Source organism: Coregonus lavaretus (assembly GCF_964263955.1).
Source record: "Coregonus lavaretus genome assembly, chromosome: 32".
NCBI lineage: Eukaryota > Metazoa > Chordata > Actinopteri > Salmoniformes > Salmonidae > Coregonus > Coregonus lavaretus.
In genome coordinates this window covers 34,896,118-34,914,335 of record NC_140019.1, presented here as the reverse complement: position 1 = coordinate 34,914,335, position 18,218 = coordinate 34,896,118, and the positions used below count along the sequence as shown (strand labels likewise).

The 18,218-nt window shown below is 47.4% G+C and overlaps 1 protein-coding gene across 1 annotated transcript; it reads left to right on the top strand.

The window, feature by feature from the left end:
* Window positions 1–435: 435 nt before the first annotated feature.
* Window positions 436–17,458, top strand: LOC311107623 (uncharacterized protein). The gene is made up of 11 exons (XM_084150144.1): window positions 436–1,175; window positions 3,549–3,610; window positions 8,382–8,484; window positions 8,899–8,984; window positions 9,305–9,405; window positions 10,204–10,274; window positions 10,456–10,563; window positions 11,599–11,669; window positions 13,262–13,379; window positions 13,647–13,811; window positions 14,160–17,458. Exons 1-11 carry the CDS (start codon window positions 687–689, stop codon window positions 16,305–16,307), a joined length of 3,522 nt encoding a protein of 1,173 aa, XP_084006270.1. The 5' UTR covers window positions 436–686; the 3' UTR covers window positions 16,308–17,458.
* Window positions 17,459–18,218: the final 760 nt, after the last annotated feature.

Here is an 18,218-nt window from a genome sequence, read left to right as displayed (position 1 = left end):
ATTATTTGAAAAGGTGGTTTGTCAATCACAATCAACAACATAGGTTACATGGATTCCAAATGCCATAGGTTGATGCAGGCTAAGACTCAACCTTTTTAAATCAGGTTATCAGAATGAGTCACAATGGAACACTTGGCTTCCAAATCCCGGAGCACATCTGGTGTCATCATAAATGTCCAGTAACTAAAAGATATGGAGACGTTAATGTCAGGCCCAGGACCAGATCAGACTAGACAGGTCCTGTATTTATAACGTCTGTCTGTCTTTAAATAAGCCATGTGATCGTGGAGACTGAATGAAATGCTTCATTACATTGTCTGATACCAGCATAGCCTATACTGCTATTGGCATAATAAAGATGGCATGAGAGGTATTCTGAGACATGTCTGTCTATTGAACCTGAGAGTTGATTTCCTTGTGTTGTTGTTTTCCTAGATTGGAGAGACTGACTGAGACTTGCACCACTGTGAGAAGAGAATAGAGAGCGGACACTCCTTGGTTGAGTAGAGACTGTACTAGCCCTTTGGGAAGCACCCTGACAAGCATCAAAGCTACACCCTAAATAGCCCCTATAACCTAAATCTCAATATCTATCTATCTATGTTGAACTCTTGCTATCCGCAATGCTAGACCACAACCAGTCCTAAACCCTAGTTGAGCCCTATCCTAACTCCCAACTAGCCTCTATGCTTATCAACCTGACTGTGACCGTCAAGGAGTCCCTTGTCTTTCATGGAACGCCACCCACCAGCCCTCGCGGTGTTGCACCCCTTGTCTTGGAAGTGACAGCCATGGACACCCTTCCTGGCCCTACCCCTGCTCCCCTACCCCTCACCCCTGCTCCTACCCCTCCACCACCACCTCCTCCCCCTCCTCCTCCCCCACCTCCCTCCACCTCCTCCTCCTCCTCCTCTCCTCTGACCCGTATGGACGCGGCCAGCCGTAGACGGCTGAGGAAACTGAACTGGGAGCAGATCCCTAAGGAGAAGGTGGAGGGGAGGAAAAGTGTCTGGAGTGGAGCGGCTACGGAGGAGGAAGAGTTCCCTATAGACCTCCACTCTCTGGATGAGTTGTTTGGACAGAAGGACAGTAAACCTCAGGACAGAGCCGGGAGTTTGAGACGGAGGTCTGTGCTGATGCGATGCAGTTCACCCAAGGACAACACCACAGATAAGGTGAGATAGCTGGGAGAGGATGAGAGGGCTGGAGATGACTGGGAGAGACTAGGTATGGGATAGGAGAGACTAGGTATGGGATAGGAGAGACTAGGTATGGGATAGGAGAGACTAGGTATGGGATAGGAGAGACTAGGTATGGGATAGGAGAGACTAGGTATGGGATAGGAGAGACTAGGTATGGGATAGGAGAGACTAGGTATGGGATAGGAGAGACTAGGTATGGGATAGGAGAGACTAGGTATGGGATAGGAGAGACTAGGTATGGGATAGGAGAGACTAGGTATGGGATAGGAGAGACTAGGTATGGGATAGGAGAGACTAGGTATGGGATAGGAGAGACTGGGTATGGGATAGGAGAGACTGGGTATGGGATAGGAGAGACTAGGTATGGGATAGGAGAGACTAGGTATGGGATAGGAGAGACTAGGTATGGGATAGGAGAGACTAGGTATGGGATAGGAGAGACTAGGTATGGGATAGGAGAGACTGGGTATGGGATAGGAGAGACTAGGTATGGGATAGGAGAGACTGGGTATGGGATAGGAGAGACTGGGTATGGGATAGGAGAGACTGGGTATGGGATAGGAGAGACTGGGTATGGGATAGGAGAGACTGGGTATGGGATAGGAGAGACTGGGTATGGGATAGGAGAGACTGGGTATGGGATAGGAGAGACTGGGTATGGGATAGGAGAGACTAGGTATGGGATAGGAGAGACTAGGTATGGGATAGGAGAGACTGGGTATGGGATAGGAGAGACTGGGTATGGGATAGGAGAGACTGGGTATGGGATAGGAGAGACTGGGTATGGGATAGGAGAGACTGGGTATGGGATAGGAGAGACTGGGTATGGGATAGGAGAGACTGGGTATGGGATAGGAGAGACTGGGTATGGGATAGGAGAGACTGGGTTTGGGATAGGAGAGACTGGGTATGGGATAGGAGAGACTGGGTATGGGATAGGAGAGACTAGGTATGGGATAGGAGAGACTAGGTATGGGATAGGAGAGACTAGGTATGGGATAGGAGAGGTATGGTATGGGATAGGAGAGGTATGGTATCCAGGCTCTGTCGCCGCCGGCCGCGACCGGGAGACTCATGGGCGGCGCACAATTGGCCCAGCATCGTCCAGGGTAGGGGAGGGAATGGCCGGCAGGGATGTAGCTCAGTTGATAGAGCATGGCGTTTGCAACGCCAGGGTTGTGGGTTCGATTCCCACGTGGGGCCAGTATAAAAAAAATATGTATTCACTAACTGTAAGTCGCTCTGGATAAGAGCGTCTGCTAAATGACTAAAATGTAAATGTAAATGTATAGGATAGGAGAGACTAGGTATGGGATAGGAGAGACTGGGTATGGGATAGGAGAGACTAGGTATGGGATAGGAGAGACTAGGTATGGGATAGGAGAGACTAGGTATGGGATAGGAGAGGTATGGGATAGGAGAGGTATGGGATAGGAGAGACTGGGTATGGGATAGGAGAGACTGGGTATGGGATAGGAGAGACTAGGTATGGGATAGGAGAGACTGGGTATGGGATAGGAGAGACTGGGTATGGGATAGGAGAGACTGGGTATGGGATAGGAGAGACTAGGTATGGGATAGGAGAGACTAGGTATGGGATAGGAGAGACTGGGTATGGGATAGGAGAGACTGGGTATGGGATAGGAGAGACTGGGTATGGGATAGGAGAGACTAGGTATGGGATAGGAGAGACTGGGTATGGGATAGGAGAGACTGGGTATGGGATAGGAGAGACTGGGTATGGGATAGGAGAGACTGGGAGAGACTAGGTATGGGATAGGAGAGACTAGGTATGGGATAGGAGAGACTGGGTATGGGATAGGAGAGACTAGGTATGGGATAGGAGAGACTGGGTATGGGATAGGAGAGACTAGGTATGGGATAGGAGAGACTGGGTATGGGATAGGAGAGACTGGGTATGGGATAGGAGAGACTAGGTATGGGATAGGAGAGACTGGGTATGGGATAGGAGAGACTAGGTATGGGATAGGAGAGACTAGGTATGGGATAGGAGAGACTAGGTATGGGATAGGAGAGACTGGGTATGGGATAGGAGAGACTAGGTATGGGATAGGAGAGACTAGGTATGGGATAGGAGAGACTAGGTATGGGCTAGAGGCAGACACTGACTGGCACCGACGCTAGGTGTACTTTAAACTGACACTGACTGGCACAGAGGCTAGGTGTAGTTTAAACTTTGTTTGATGCCATTCCATTTGCTCCGTACCAGCCATTATCATGAGCCGTCCTCCCCTCAGCAGCCTCCACTGATATTCCGGTAGACTACTGACTATTATTCCACCTTGATGATAGTATCTGACATGTTCTCTGTGTGTGTGTTTGCAGGTCTCACTACTGGACTCCAAACGCAGTATGAATGTTGGAATATTTCTACGGCAGTTTAAGACGTAAGGATCTACTTCCCTTTCCTCAGCACACTCTTTCATTTTTCTATGAAGTATTTATTTGTAATAAATAGAAGGTCCTAGAGAGTACCTGGTGCTCTAGTATCAGAGGTCAAGCACCATGAATCAGAGTCTGTAGGAGGAAACACAAGGGGCTAGGACTGCACCCAGGGGAACAACCATTCACACTGGAGAGGATGGGCTCCTATCAAGGAGGGGGAAGTGTGTCAGTGTGCGCACGTGTGAGTGTGCGCATGTGTGTTAGTGTAAAGACGTGGTCTGTGTGAGGGGACAAGGTGTGTCAAGAAGGTGACTGGTGCAGATGAGATTTACATTTTTACATTTTAGTCATTTAGCAGACACTCTTATCCAGAGCGACTTACAGTTAGTGAGTGCATACATTTTTCATAGATGGCATCCTGCCTTTGCTGCTGGACTGTAGGGGGGCACAGGGTAGGTGTAGGGCGCGGGGTAAAATGGTGACCCAGGGGGGTCAAAGTTGACACCTGCTCAGACCCTTAAGGAGAGCTGCCCTCCAGTAGAGAGTCAGACGTAGAGAGTCAGACATAGTGTGCATCCCAAATGGTACCCTATTCCCTTTATAGTGCACTACTTTTGACCAGAACCCATGGGGAATAGGGTGCCATTTGGGACACACAGCTAGTCCTCTTCCTCTACTCTATAGTTTGAGTCTGTAAATTACTTTTAAAACGACTAGTAGTGCTTTTCTATAGCTTTATGTTTTCACTGTTATTTTATGTAGAGTTCAGATGTTAGGTTTTAAATCGGTGTACTGTTTGAAAGTAATGTCTCTTTGTTGATGCTGCAGATGTGGTTGGTGTCTGTGTGTGTGTTTGTCGCTGTGGGTCATAAATGTTTCTTGCTTCGGTACTTTTGTCAAATGTGTCTCGCGTCGTCGACTGAGGGAGGATCAAGTCTATCAGCGCAGCCGATGACCCCTTATCGCGTGAGAGCACCATGCCTTCTCCACAGCCTCCACTTACTCAGTGCTTGCTCTAGCCTGCCACGAGAAACCACTGAACTCACTGGGAGTCTGGGCAGCATCGTGTTAGCTCCCCGCTCATGCTGCGCAGGAGTTAACACACTTGTTGAAACTGCTAATTACTGTTCACTAAACAATGTCCAGTACAGGCTAGAACACCACAGAAGATGACGGTAGCTAGCTTTGTAGGCTAACTTTCCTTGCTAGCTTACAGCTGAAGACAACATCAATTCACTGCCCTAGTACCTTGTTTGTGATAATATGCAAACCATAACTCAAAATATTGTCACCAAAAACGTTATTCACTCACTTCGTTTCCCCCGCCTCTCCCCGTTAAGATCTTTGCTTGAGCCTGGAACTGACTTTGTGTGTGAATGACGTCATGGGTCTTAACGAGACCTCGCACACGTTTTAATAAAAGAAGAGATTGCTTCTTCTATGCAAATGTTGTTGATCAGTACAATAAAATAAGTCCAGAATGGAAGGTAAACCGTTTTTCATCTGTAGCCCCATGAAATCAGCCAAAACAAGATCAATAACTCAATGCATGCACACACTCCTATTGAATATGTATTCACCTGTATTGTGAAGAGGCCTAGGCTACATCTTGATTTACCCTGTTTATCTATAGAGATTTACCATTCAAATAAATGATTACCATTATGTTATGTGGTTAGATTGGTAAAAAAAACATTCACATTGATTGTGTGATTTGTATAATTGATTCATTAATGCATACATATAAAAATAAATAAAAATGTAATGATATTGAACTCAAAAGATCTGTCTGGATCAAGTGCCATTCTGTGACGTTGGCTAATACGCCGCCTTTTTTTTGCCGTGGTATCGTTTTGATATCGAGTATCGGGTATCGTGGTTCTAACTCTGGTATCGAAGTAAAGATTCTGGTATTGTGACAACACTAGTGGGTATGATGGTAGCGACCAGACGATGCCCTCTTGCAGAGCAGGTATGTTGTCATGCCCGTGCGTGTACTGTACACAGAGTTCACAGAGATTCAATTGTGCGCATCCTAATTGAATAGAGCTTTTCTCTCTCTGAACAACATATGCCAGAACATGTAGTTGAAAGCCTTTATGAAGAGAGAAGAGCCTCTCCTATGGACAGAAGCATTTGTCTTTCTTACATAGAGCTTGTTTGTCTTGTGTGAGTGTTGTCGCAAGGTACTTTTAGATTTGCGGTATGGGTGGGAGTAGTTTGAACAGATTGGTCCCTTCGTGAGACACTAGGGTATTAGTATGTGTACCACCTATTTCAGCTATTATTGTATCCAGCATTCAGTTCTGCATAGAAATAACAGGCCGGAGGCTACAAAGGCAGAGAGGCAGCAAAAAAACTTTTATTGAACTCTTTTGAATCAGGATAACCCCAGTTGAGCCACGTGTATAATCACTCCTCCACTACAGTTAGTGTTATCTGTGATTCAGACAGAGCTGTGGCATCAGTGAACAGAGGGCCAACAGGCAGTCATGTTTTCTCTCAAAATTTGTGAACACATTTGTTTAAATCCCTGTTAGTGAGCATTTCTCCTTTGCCAAGATAATCCATCCACCTGACAGGTGTGGCATATCAAGAAGCTGATTAAACAGCATGATCATTACACAGGTGCACCTTGTGCTGGGGACAATAAAAGGCCACTCTAAAATGTGCAGTTTTGTCACACAACACAATGCCACAGATGTTTTGAGGGAGCTTGCAATTGGTATGCTGACTGCAGGAATGTTCATTTCTCTACCATAAGCTGCCTCCAACGTCGTTTTAGAAAATCTGGCAGTATGTCCAACCGGCCTCACAACTGCAGACCACGTGTCACCACGCCAGCCCAGGACCTCCATATCCGGCTTCTTCAGCTGTAGGATCATCTGAGACCAGCCACCCGGACTGCTGAGGAAACTGGGTTTGCACAACCCGAAGAAGTTCTGCACAAACCTTCAGAAACCGTCTTGGGGAAGCCCATCTTCGGCAAATGCTCACCTTCGATGGCCACTGGCACGCTGGAGAAGTGTGCTCTTCACTGATTAATCCCGGTTTCAAATGTACCGGGCAGATGGCAGACAGTGTATGGCGTCATGTGGGCGAGCGGTTTGCTGATGTCAACATTGTGAACAGAGTGCCCCATGGTGGCGATGGGGTTAGGGTATGGGCAGGCATAAACTACGGACAACGAACACAGAGTTCCTGAAGCCCATTGTCGTGTATTTCATCTGCCACCATTACCTCATGTTTCAGCATGATAATGCAAGGACCTGTACACAATTCCTGGAAGCTGAAAATGTCCCAGTTCTTCCATGGCCTGCATATTCTCCAGACATGTCACCCATTGAGCATGTTTGGGATGCTCTGGATTGACGTGTACGACAGCATGTTCAAGTTCCTGCTAATATTCAGCAACTTTGCACAGACATTGAAGAGGAGTGGGACAACATTCCACAGGCCACAATCAACAGCCTGATCAACTCTTTGCAGAAGGAGATGTGTCAAGCTGCATGAGGCAAATGGTGATCACACCAGATACTGACTGGTTTTCTGATCCATGCCCCTACCTCTTTTTAAGGTATCTGTGACCAACCGATGCATATCAGTATTCCCAGTCATGTGAAATCCATAGATTAGGCCCTAATGAATTGATTTCCTTATATGAACTGTAACTTAGTCAAATCTTTGAAATTGTTGCATGTGGCGTTTTTATATTTTAGTTCAGTGTAATAGGGGAAGGGAATGAAAAAGGAGGAGAGAGGAATGTCAGGAAAAGAGAGGGGGGAGGGAAAGGAAGAAGTGAAGGAATGGGGTGACGCTGTCTGATTAAGGTAGTGATGAAAGGAGAGAGGTATCTCTAAATGGACTCCTGGCTCCTGGAGGGGTTGAGCTGCATACTGGACTTGTCATTTGGAGGGAGTCGGGGTCGGGCAGAGGTTACACAGTCAGGAACTGGCCAGTTTCTGCTCTCTCTCTCTCTGTCTGGTGATACCTCAACCTCTAAGGACCGCTGTGTGCGTGTCCGCATATGGGTTTGTGTGTGTGTGTGTGTGTGTGTGTGTGTGTTTCTATATATGTGTGTGTGTTTGCTCAGGGCACATGTCATGCAGTGTGTCGCCAATGTGGCGTCAAAGGCCTTTTCCCCAACAGTCAGTCAGATAAGAGGGGATAAGCTTGACCTACAGTGTGTGTATGTGTTTACCAAGCAGAGTGATCAGAGAATATCAAACCCATGCCGCCTTTCCAGACCCCTGGATGAAACCCCCTCCACCATTCCAGACCCCTGGATGAAACCCCCTCCACCATTCCAGACCCCTGGATGAAACCCCCTCCACCATTCCAGACCCCTGGATGAAACCCCCTCCACCATTCCAGACCCCTGCATGAAACCCCCTCCACCATTCCAGACCCCTGCATGAAACCCCCTCCACCATTCCAGACCCCTGGATGAAACCCCCTCCACCATTCCAGACCCCTGCATGAAACCCCCTCCACCATTCCAGACCCCTGCATGAAACCCCCTCCACCATTCCAGACCCCTGGATGAAACCCCCTCCACCATTCCAGACCCCTGGATGAAACCCCCTCTTTTCTTCATTTTATAAAATAATTAGTGTTATCTTGAATCACCTCAATATATCAGTGACTTACATCCTCCGTGGTTGGCTTAAACCCCATTTCACTAAACCCCACAGACGGTGCAGCTGCGTCTGAGTTGTGTGTGTGTAAAGTGATGTCACCATGGAGCTGAAGGGTGTTGTCATGTTTCCACAGGGCTGCCCAGGAGATAGTTGAGGATATCCGGCAGGGGGTCGGGACCCGCTATGGGGCCGAGAAACTGGCCGAGCTCTGCAAACTGCTGCCTGACACCGACGAGGTAAAGACTCTGCTCCGTGTCCTCTCCGACACACCGGAGCTCCTACTGCAACAGCACTGACTAGCCTGTAGCCCCCCACCCCTCTCTTCATCTGGTTCTGATTATCCTGATCAACAGTTTGCCGTTACACCATCGTCTCAGAGTTGAGAAATGCTTACTGACAATACATGTTGTAAAAGATGTTGCCAATGACTGCACATGGTTATAAGAATATAACAGTAATAAGAATCACCCTGGGTGATGGTGGTTTTACCACTGGACTCAAGCAAAGCTCTGAATTCTAAAGATTATTTCTGAAGATTCTAATAAATTGAACCTGGGTGGAATTCCCAATAAAAGGATTGAGGCTTGTAGAATGTAACAGGAAATCTGACTGATAAGGTCTCTAAGCTGTCTGTCTGGGTATATTCACAGGAGGCTCGTCTGAAGAGGTTCAAGGGAGAACGCAGTGTGCTTGGCGAGCCTGACCTCTTCATGATTCTGCTAGTGGAAGTCCCCAGGTATACCACACAACCCTAGAACTGTTAACGCTTCACTATTTTCAACTATTACAAACCCCTAACCTTGAATTTCAAACTATGGTGCAAAATACTCCAATTGATCTGCTTTTCTCAGGGTGACTGTCTATCGCCTCATTTTGCAGTGACCCCCACCCTCCACACACTAATTGTTGATTCACTGACTTTCCACTCTGTGCTGATGTGTGTGTCGTGAGTATCGATAAGGCTCTAACCACCTTCCTCTCCTCTGATCCTCCTCTCCTCTCCTCCCCCTATCCTCTCCTCTGCTCCCCCTCTCCTCCCCTTTTCTCCCCCGTTAGCTTTCGTCTGCGTCTGGACTCCATGATCCTGCAGGAGGAGTTTGACTCCGCCGTGACCTCTCTCTGTCTGGCGGCCAGATGTCTGAGGGAGGCGGCCAGAGGTAAACCATCAGCAGGGGCTTTTAGTTAAGGGTACATCCCAAATGGCACCCTATTCCCTATATAGTGTACTACTTTTGACCAGGTTCCAAAGGGCTCTGGTCAAAGGTTGTGCACTATGTAGGGAATAGGGTGCCATTTGGGATGAACCCTAGGCCTACTCTACTCCCTATCACTGCCCCTTTTAAAGTATTTGATGTGGCCGTTCACATCCATACCATTCACTTCCCCTTTTAGCTCTCTTGTCTTGTTTGAGTTTAGTATGAAATGGTGGAAGTATTCTTTTTAGTTCAGGCCTACTCTACTGTTCATCACCGTCCCTTTAAAGCCCTTTGTGGCCCATCCACTTCCACTTTTAGATAAGACCAATGTTTTTTTAGTTTCCCCTTTAATCACCAGCGGGGGATATAGTTTCCCCTTTAAGTGCTCAGTCTTGTTTGAGTTTAGTCTGGGATGGTGATCTGAAGTTGGTTCAGAATTAGTGACGTTATGTACTGTAGGTTACAGATGGGCCACAGGTGTTGGATTTTGCACGTGGGTTTTTGTCTAAAGAAGATATGAGAATTTTATTCGCCAGTTTTATGAAGGGTCGCTGGCAGAAGACATCCAAGTTATCGGAAACATTGAAGTTAGCATCTAAGTGATGTCGAAGGTTTATTGGTGTAAGACAGAATTACTAAATAATTAATTTCTAAACATGTCTCTCTGTCTGTCTCTCTCTCTGTCTTTCTGTCTCTACCTCTCTGTGTGTCTGTCTGTCTGTGTCTCACTCTCTCTCTCACACACACACACACACACAGAGCTGTTGAGCTGTCCTGAGCTGCACTCCATCCTCCGTCTGGTTCTGAAGGCAGGAAACTACATGAACGCTGTGAGTATGTTGTCATGTTTTCTCTTTCTTTCTTCTTCTCTTTCTACCTTTCAGATGAAAGAGCCGTCCTTTATCTGACTGGGAGCCGCTCTGGCTGCACCTGGGTTTTGTAATGTTGTGTTTGTTTAAGATGTTGTGTGTGTGTGACCTCTTTTCACTGACCTACTGTATTTGACCTCAGGGTGGGTACGCAGGCAACGCAGCAGGGTTCCGAATCCCCTCTCTGCTCAAGCTGGCCGACACCAAAGCCAACAAGCCTGGCATGAACCTCCTGCACTTCGTGGCCATGGTAAGACCTGATCTAGGATCAGGTACCTTTTGCCTATATACTGTAGCTGTATTCATCATCTAAAATGCAAAACTGATCCTACTGTAGATCAGCACTCCTACCCCGACGTCGTCAATTATACACCTTCCTAATATTGAGTTGCACCCCCCCTTTTGCCCTCAGAACAGCCTCAATTTGTCAGGGCATGGATTCTACAAGGTGTTGAAAGCGTTCCACAGGGATGCTGGCCCATGTTGACTGCAATGCTTCCCACAATTGTGTCAAGTTGGCTGGATGTCCTTTAGGTGGTGGACCATTCTTGATACACACGGGAAACAGTTGAGCGTGAAAAACCCAGCAGCATTGCAGTTCTTGACACACATCGGTGCGCCTGGCACCTACTACCATACCCTGTTCAAAGGCACTTAAATATTTTGTCTTGTCCATTCACCCTCTGAATGGCACACATACACAATCCAAGTCTCAATTGTCTCATTGCTTAAAAAATATTCTTTAACCTGTCTCCTCCCCTTCATCTACACTGATTTGAAGTGGATTTAACAAGCGACGTCAATAAGGGATCATATCATTCACCTGGTCAGTCTGTCATGGAAAGAGCAGGTGTTCATAATGTTTTGTACACTTGGTGACCCTCGAAGTGCATTACTTTAATTTATCTTTATGTCAAGACTTACCTATAGCTGTCGCAGTAATATGCCACACATCTAAATAAACTCTCTCTAGATGCAGTTCAAAGACAACAACATTAATCCCAGACTTCTCTTTATTGCAGACTAACAATCATCTGACAGACTGCACATTTAGTTATTTTCTTATTTAGCTAAATTGTTCAATTGGCACAGATGAAACGGGTCTTCAGAATCTCTTTTAAACTATGTGTTGGGTATTTGTTGTATTTGACCAACCATGAATTATTACATTCACAATAACCACATCAACACACTGAATCATGACACAATGCAATGATTCATCCAGAATTATGACAGCTCACTGTGTGAAACAATAGCTGGATCAGCTCCGTCTCTGTCTCCACAGGAAGCGGTGAAAAAGGACCAGAGTTTACTGTCGTTTCCTGGCCAACTAGGACATGTCGGCCCCGCCTCCAGGTCAGTAAGAGCCAGTAATACAGATCCCACAAGATTAGAATTGCCCCCCTTCTGCCTTCCTCATAGGGACTGGGCAACGTTCAGTTGCCAAACGCTGTCGAACTTTGCAGATAGAAATGCCATGAATAGAGCCAGCATGATTCCTTGTTCTACATGTCAGAGGCCATGTTTCTTCTATATTTCATATTTCTATCCGAAAGTTCCAAAACGTTGCCCTGCTGAACGCGCCCCTGTTCTAATAGCTTGAAAATCTACCTTGGGGCAAAAACAGATCTTTGCGTGATATGCATATAAAGAAAGGTTTTCACTTCATTGCTTTTAACCAATCCAGCAGATCTGTAATTAATTAATTAAACGGAGTAAAGAAGGAAGGAAGCAATCTGAAGTGTTTGAACGTGGCCCGTGGGGTTCTGGGGAACATATGAGATCTGCGCTATAACATCAATAAACCCCAGCAGGCCACACACACACACACACACACACACACTACGCCCCACACAAAATACTCCCCACAAAGCTGCTTTAAGACCAGTTTCAACAGGACTGTATTGTTACAGTACTGTCCAGCTGTTAGTGATATAGCTATCCCCTTGTTTTAATATGGCTCATGACAACATTTCTGTTTCAATCCAATATCACGGCTGTGTTGGGTTTGGTTTGGTTAGCTATGTAGGACACTTAGATTGAGTCCCAAATGGCACCCTATTCTGTATATAGTGCAATACTTTTCTCAATACACTATGAAAGGGAATAGGGTGCCATTTGGGACGCACCCTTACTGTCAGTTACTCTGTGGGTATCTGTGTTACTGTCAGTTACTCTGTGGGTATCTGTGTTACTGTCAGTTACTCTGTGGGTATCTGTGTTACTGTCAGTTACTCTGTGGGTATCTGTGTTACTGTCAGTTACTCTGTGGGTATCTGTGTTACTGTCAGTTACTCTGTGGGTATCTGTGTTACTGTCAGTTACTCTGTGGGTATCTGTGTTACTGTCAGTCAGTCAGGACCTAGTAATGAGCGACAGCGTGCTCCTGCTGGGGCAGTCTTGAATGTATTACGTTGTCTGTCAGATGAAAATAACAGCTTGATGTAGGTCACACCTTGGGAACCACTGCTTTGAGTTATAATCTAAGTAACGGCATCTTCTGAAACAAAGATTCCCATATGGTTTGCTTTGCCGCATGCTAGTCTCACGGATTGCAGCAAAAGGTTGGGTTGTGGTTAAAAATGCATGGTTTTATCCAGAGCCATACATTTTGGCCAACTTTTAGAACAGACGCCATCTATTTGTTGGGTCACAGAAACTCACAGCATTCACTTTACTATCATCTATGAAGGTAGACTCAGCAAATTGACGTTGCCACGAGCAGCACCAGAGATATTGAGATGAGCAAGATGCAACACTTCGCTCTCACACAGTCACACACAGTATCTGCGCATGTGTACGGGTTTGCTTCACGCTGTTCGTGCTCTTTAGTTGTTACTGTTATTGACCCACTATGCTGTTTTACTTTCTGCATCTACCTCTTATCGCTGAGTCGACCTTTAAATGTCATGTAAAGTGATGCATCTCTCTCGTCTGTCTTCCTATAGGTTGTGTGAGGAGTCTGTAGTAGAGGATCTCTCCAGGCTCCACAGCCGTGTGGCATCCCTCAGGATCAGTGTCCAGACGGAGGCAGACCTCCAGCAGCTCACACAGCCTTTCCTGGAGGTACGGAACTGAACTAGATTCTAGAACATGGATTTAGAACACACAATGATCTAGAACTCACACTGACCTAGAACATACATAATTCTAGATCTACAACAATGATCTATGGTGTCTAGTGAAGTTAGAATTTATGAACTCACAAAGAACAAAACTGAAACTCACATGGCTTTGGTTAACTCTGAGTCTCTTCCCTCCATATTCTTCCTCCTTGTTCAAAATGCAGAACAGTGAGTCTAATCTCGCTCTCTCCTATCCATCTCTCTCTAGGTGGCAGAGGAGCGTCTGAAGGAGGCGGAGGATGAGGTGGAGGGGATGAGGATGTCCAGTCAGGCTCTGGTCCAGTTCTTCTGTGAGGATGACAGCACCTTTAAACTGGAGGAGTCCTGCAGGGTCTTCCACTCCTTTTGCCTTCGCTTCCAAAGAGCCGTACAGGTGAGACCGACTGCTTTACATCAAGCTGTCTGCATGGGTCCCACTACGTGGCCAATCTGCAAAGTCCAAATTTTGTCCATATTGTAAAAATGTACGAAAACAAAAATATGCCTTTTGGTCGTAATTCAAGTTTAGGCATAGGGTTAGGGTTGGGTTTAAAATCTGATTTTAAGAAGATAAATTGTAGAAATAGGTTGGGCTTCCGACTTTGCAACTTGGGCAGATGGAATGTAGACAGACAGGAGTTCTAGACGGATGAGGACAGATAAGATAGAGGCGAAGATGCTTTGCTGATAAATGTTTCTTCTTTTACCTGAAACTCATTTAACCCGTCATGTTCCCTCTCAGGAAAACGCAGAGCGGGAACAGAAGGAGCAGAAGCGGATGGAGCGAGAGCGAGAGATGGTGGAGAAGCGTCGCTCCGTGGCTGTGTGTACAGATCTGGACCTGGGTGTGGCTCTGGGTCGGGTGTCCCCACTGGGAACCCAGGAGAACCAGAATGACCTAGAGAGAACCCTTGAGAACCTGAGCCACAACTGGAACCGGCGCAGCCTTAGAACCCAGGAGAACCGCAGGCACTCCCCCCACCTCCAGAACTTCACCTCCGACCTCCTCCAGAACACCACCTCCGTTCCTCTTCAGACATCCCCCCATCTCCACCTCAGCTCCTCCAACCTCCGTAATACCTCCACCCACCTCCAGACCTCTCCAGGGCTGCCCTGCCCCACCTACCCCAGCCAGGAGAGACCGTCCCTGGGGACAGAGACCAGGACAGAGCCCCTGGTCCATCAGCACCAACCAGTCCTGGAGACTAAGAGACCACATCATGAGGGGACAACTCAGACTCAAGTCTCACAACCGCAACATGAACTGACTTCTAACGTCACTCAAACCCAGTGTGGACGTAGATTCAATGTCCCCCAAAACAGGCAGGACACTATTGCCTATGTCACCCAAACCCAACATGGAATTGTTACTAACGTCATTGAAAGCCAACTTGAACCAACGGCTCGAGGGACTAAAACTCACCATGAACGGACAGTTGATGCCAGCCCGGACCAGTGTGTACTGACCACTAAGTCTATGGCCAGTCCTCATAGACACTCCTCCACTACCACTACTGCCATTCCCAGTGTGAGAAGAAATACCATTGGTCTTAGACACAGGTATGGCCTAGAGGTGACTGACCCTATCCCCGTTTCTCAGGCGAATCGCACAGACACCTCAGTCAGAGACGCAGTGCATCAGAACCCTGACCTCGCTCAGCTCACAGGGTCAACGGTCACTCAGGTGACTCAGCAGCCCTTTGAGTGCCAATCAGAATCATCCATGGCCACTGACACCCCAGACAGTGTCCAATCACAATCCCAGGAGGCTAAGGGAGCCAATGAGACCACACCAGGAAGTGCTGGTGACTTGGAGCTGATGTTTTCACCTGAGGGAGGAACAACCCAGCAGAGGGAAACAGAATCTGCCTCTATACCAGTGGAACAGAGCTGGCTGCCTCCCAGCCTACCAGAGCTGAGCCCACAGCGGGCACAGGAATGCCCAGAGGTCTCCAGCCCGGAGAGGGACCGGTCGTACCCACGTGTGGGCGAAACCCTTGAATGCCACACCCTGGTCCGAGGCCTGCGTTCCTACGACACCCTATCCCCTCCTCCCACCCCCACCACACCCCTCCCCAGAGCCCCACCCAGCCTCTGCTCCAAGTGGAGGAAAGAGAGGCAGGCGGAGACTCCAGGGGCTGGTGCTAGGTCTCCAATGGGGAAAGAGGACTCTCGGAGCGGGAGGAACTCTCCTGTTGTCAGAGGAGGGGCTAAGCGGGGCTTGGTACCCCGTGCAGGTCTACCGAACAATACAGGCATCCATAGGGTGCGTTTTATTTCCAAACCAGAGACACAGACACCCACCGGCCCTGTTCCAAATCCTAATTTACAGACTACACCACGTTCCACTCATCTGGCGTCCGTGCGCAGTGCCTCCATACGCTCCTCCCCCATCACACGTCCTACTACTACCCAGACAGAGGTGAAGCGGAGCAGTAGCACCAGGAGTGAGAGGATCCAGGCTGGGGGTGAGAACCAGCAGCAGGCCCCAGGGAAACCCACCTTGACCCGCCGGGCATCGGAGAGAGCTGGGCTGGGGCTTGGACCAGAGAGGGAGAGGACTTCTAGCACCAGCACCACTAGTAGTACAACTAGCAGCCAGCCAGCCTTTGTCAGAGGCTCCCCTCTCAGGGTGACCAAACGTCTCGCCCCCACCTCCAACTCTGAGACCCAACACTCCTCTCAGCCCCGCTCCACACACAGCCCATCCTCTGCTATGGCTAAAACCATCCGTACAGCTGTTATAGCTGCGGCCAGGACTAAAACGGTCAAGACTAACCCTGGCACAGAGCCCTCTAGAGCTGCTGTCTCTGCCTGCAAAACCCCCACAGCAACACGGATACCTGGACCTAAAATGGCCCGTCCTGCCTCCTCGCCCATGTGGAAGTGATCGTGGGAGATCATACCACTTTTTCAGTCTTCCGTCCACATGACTATGTTTGTTTATGTTTGGGACCACTGTACAAAATGCGGGTATCAATAAATTACTTGGTGAATTGTATCAGACCTCTCTGTTCTGGAGGGGTAGGCAGTTACTGGTCCATGCAGACTCTATTCAGCTTGTCCAGAATCGATGGGGTGTTTTCACTTAGGTCTGTCCCATTTTAAAGTGCAATTAAGGACGTACCAAGTACCTGCCATACTCACTCTTGTCTGCTGGGAAGATGACTAAGAACTGCAACTCAACAAAATGGCTGCCACGACATCACTCTACATCTACTATGTTTTGCATATGGACAGTAGCTGGACTGTCACTGTAGATAGACATGTATTCTGTTCTACACACTACCTCCATCCACTAGTGTCCTGTCCAGGCAACAGGACACTTCAAGGAGAGACTCACACCCAGCCTGGACTTTTATCAAGCTCCTGAAATGAGTGCCTCATTTGTTCATCAAGACAATCATTTGTTTAGAATAATTTGCCACTGCGGCCTCCTCTGTGTCTTGGTCTTTCAACAGATCGCTCTCATCGACTAGTCTTTTTAGGGTGTATGTTGAAAATGGCGTGTTTGTCTTCAAGGGTTAATTTATTTAACTTGAACTGCGTCCCAAATGGCGCCCTATTCCCCATATAGTGCACAACTTTTGACCAGGGCCCCCATACAGCTCTGGTCAAAAGTAGTGCGCTGTGTAGGGAATCCATCTCCAATGTGCGATGTCATTTCTGAGTCCTCAATGTTTTAGTGTGCATTCTTAGAACTGTATTTCTAAACCTCTTGTGCTGTTTGATTAGATGCATGGACCCTTCTTTCTCTTTTGTTGCTTTCTCACCTTGGGCTATCTGTTTGCCCAATCAGCAATCAATCGGTATGATATCGAATAGATCATTGGTAATCGATTGATTTATTGGTTATCCTCATCTTGAATGTGCTCTTCATTCTGATGTACTTTACAAAGTGAAGAGAAAACATGTTGCTAGGATACTCACTGTAATCTACTGCTGTTTATATCAGAAGAGAAGATCTTAAATTGAACGGCATGAATTGTTATCCATGACGACAACGTGTGTATTTGTAAATAAAAGAAAGTTGCTAACCAGACTCACGGTGTGGTGGTTGTTTGTTTTAGAAATGACGTCATTAAAGGACTGTTTCTGTTTAAAGACAGTAAGGAAGTGGAAGGCAGGTGTTCTTTAACGCACAGCTCTGCTTATTTGTCTTTTATTGCGGTTACTATCCTCCACAGTCTGAGTTTCCCCAGGCATCGGGAGGGTCACAATATTTTATTACCTTCATTTAACTAGGCAAGTCAGTTAAGAACAAATTCTTATTTACAATGACGGCTTACACCGGCCAATCCCGGACGAAGCTGGGCCAATTGTGCGCCGCCCTATGGGACTCCCAATCATGGCCGGTTGTGATACAGCCTGGAATCAAACCAGGGGGTCTGTAGTGACGCCTCAAGCACTGAGATACAGTGCCTTAGACTGCTGCGCCATTCAGGAGCCCATGCTAATGTCCCAAATGGCACCCTGTTCCCTATATAGTGCACTACTTTTGATCAGAAACCAATGGGCCCTGGTCAAAAGTAGTGCACTATATATTGAATAGGCTGCCATTGGTCACAGTATTTTAGACTAGAGAGCTGCTGGCTCATTATCAACATCATGAGACTTCCTCCTTCAGAGCCAAAGCTGTCCTGTTCTACTAACACCCCTCTTTTCCTCAGTCTCTTTATCTTTTCACTTCTGTCTCCATCTCTCCCTCTCTCCACTGCCCCTCAGCTTCACTCCTTTCCCATTTTCTCTCCTCTGTCTCCATCTCTCCCTCTCTCCACTGCCCTCAGCTTCACTCCTTTCC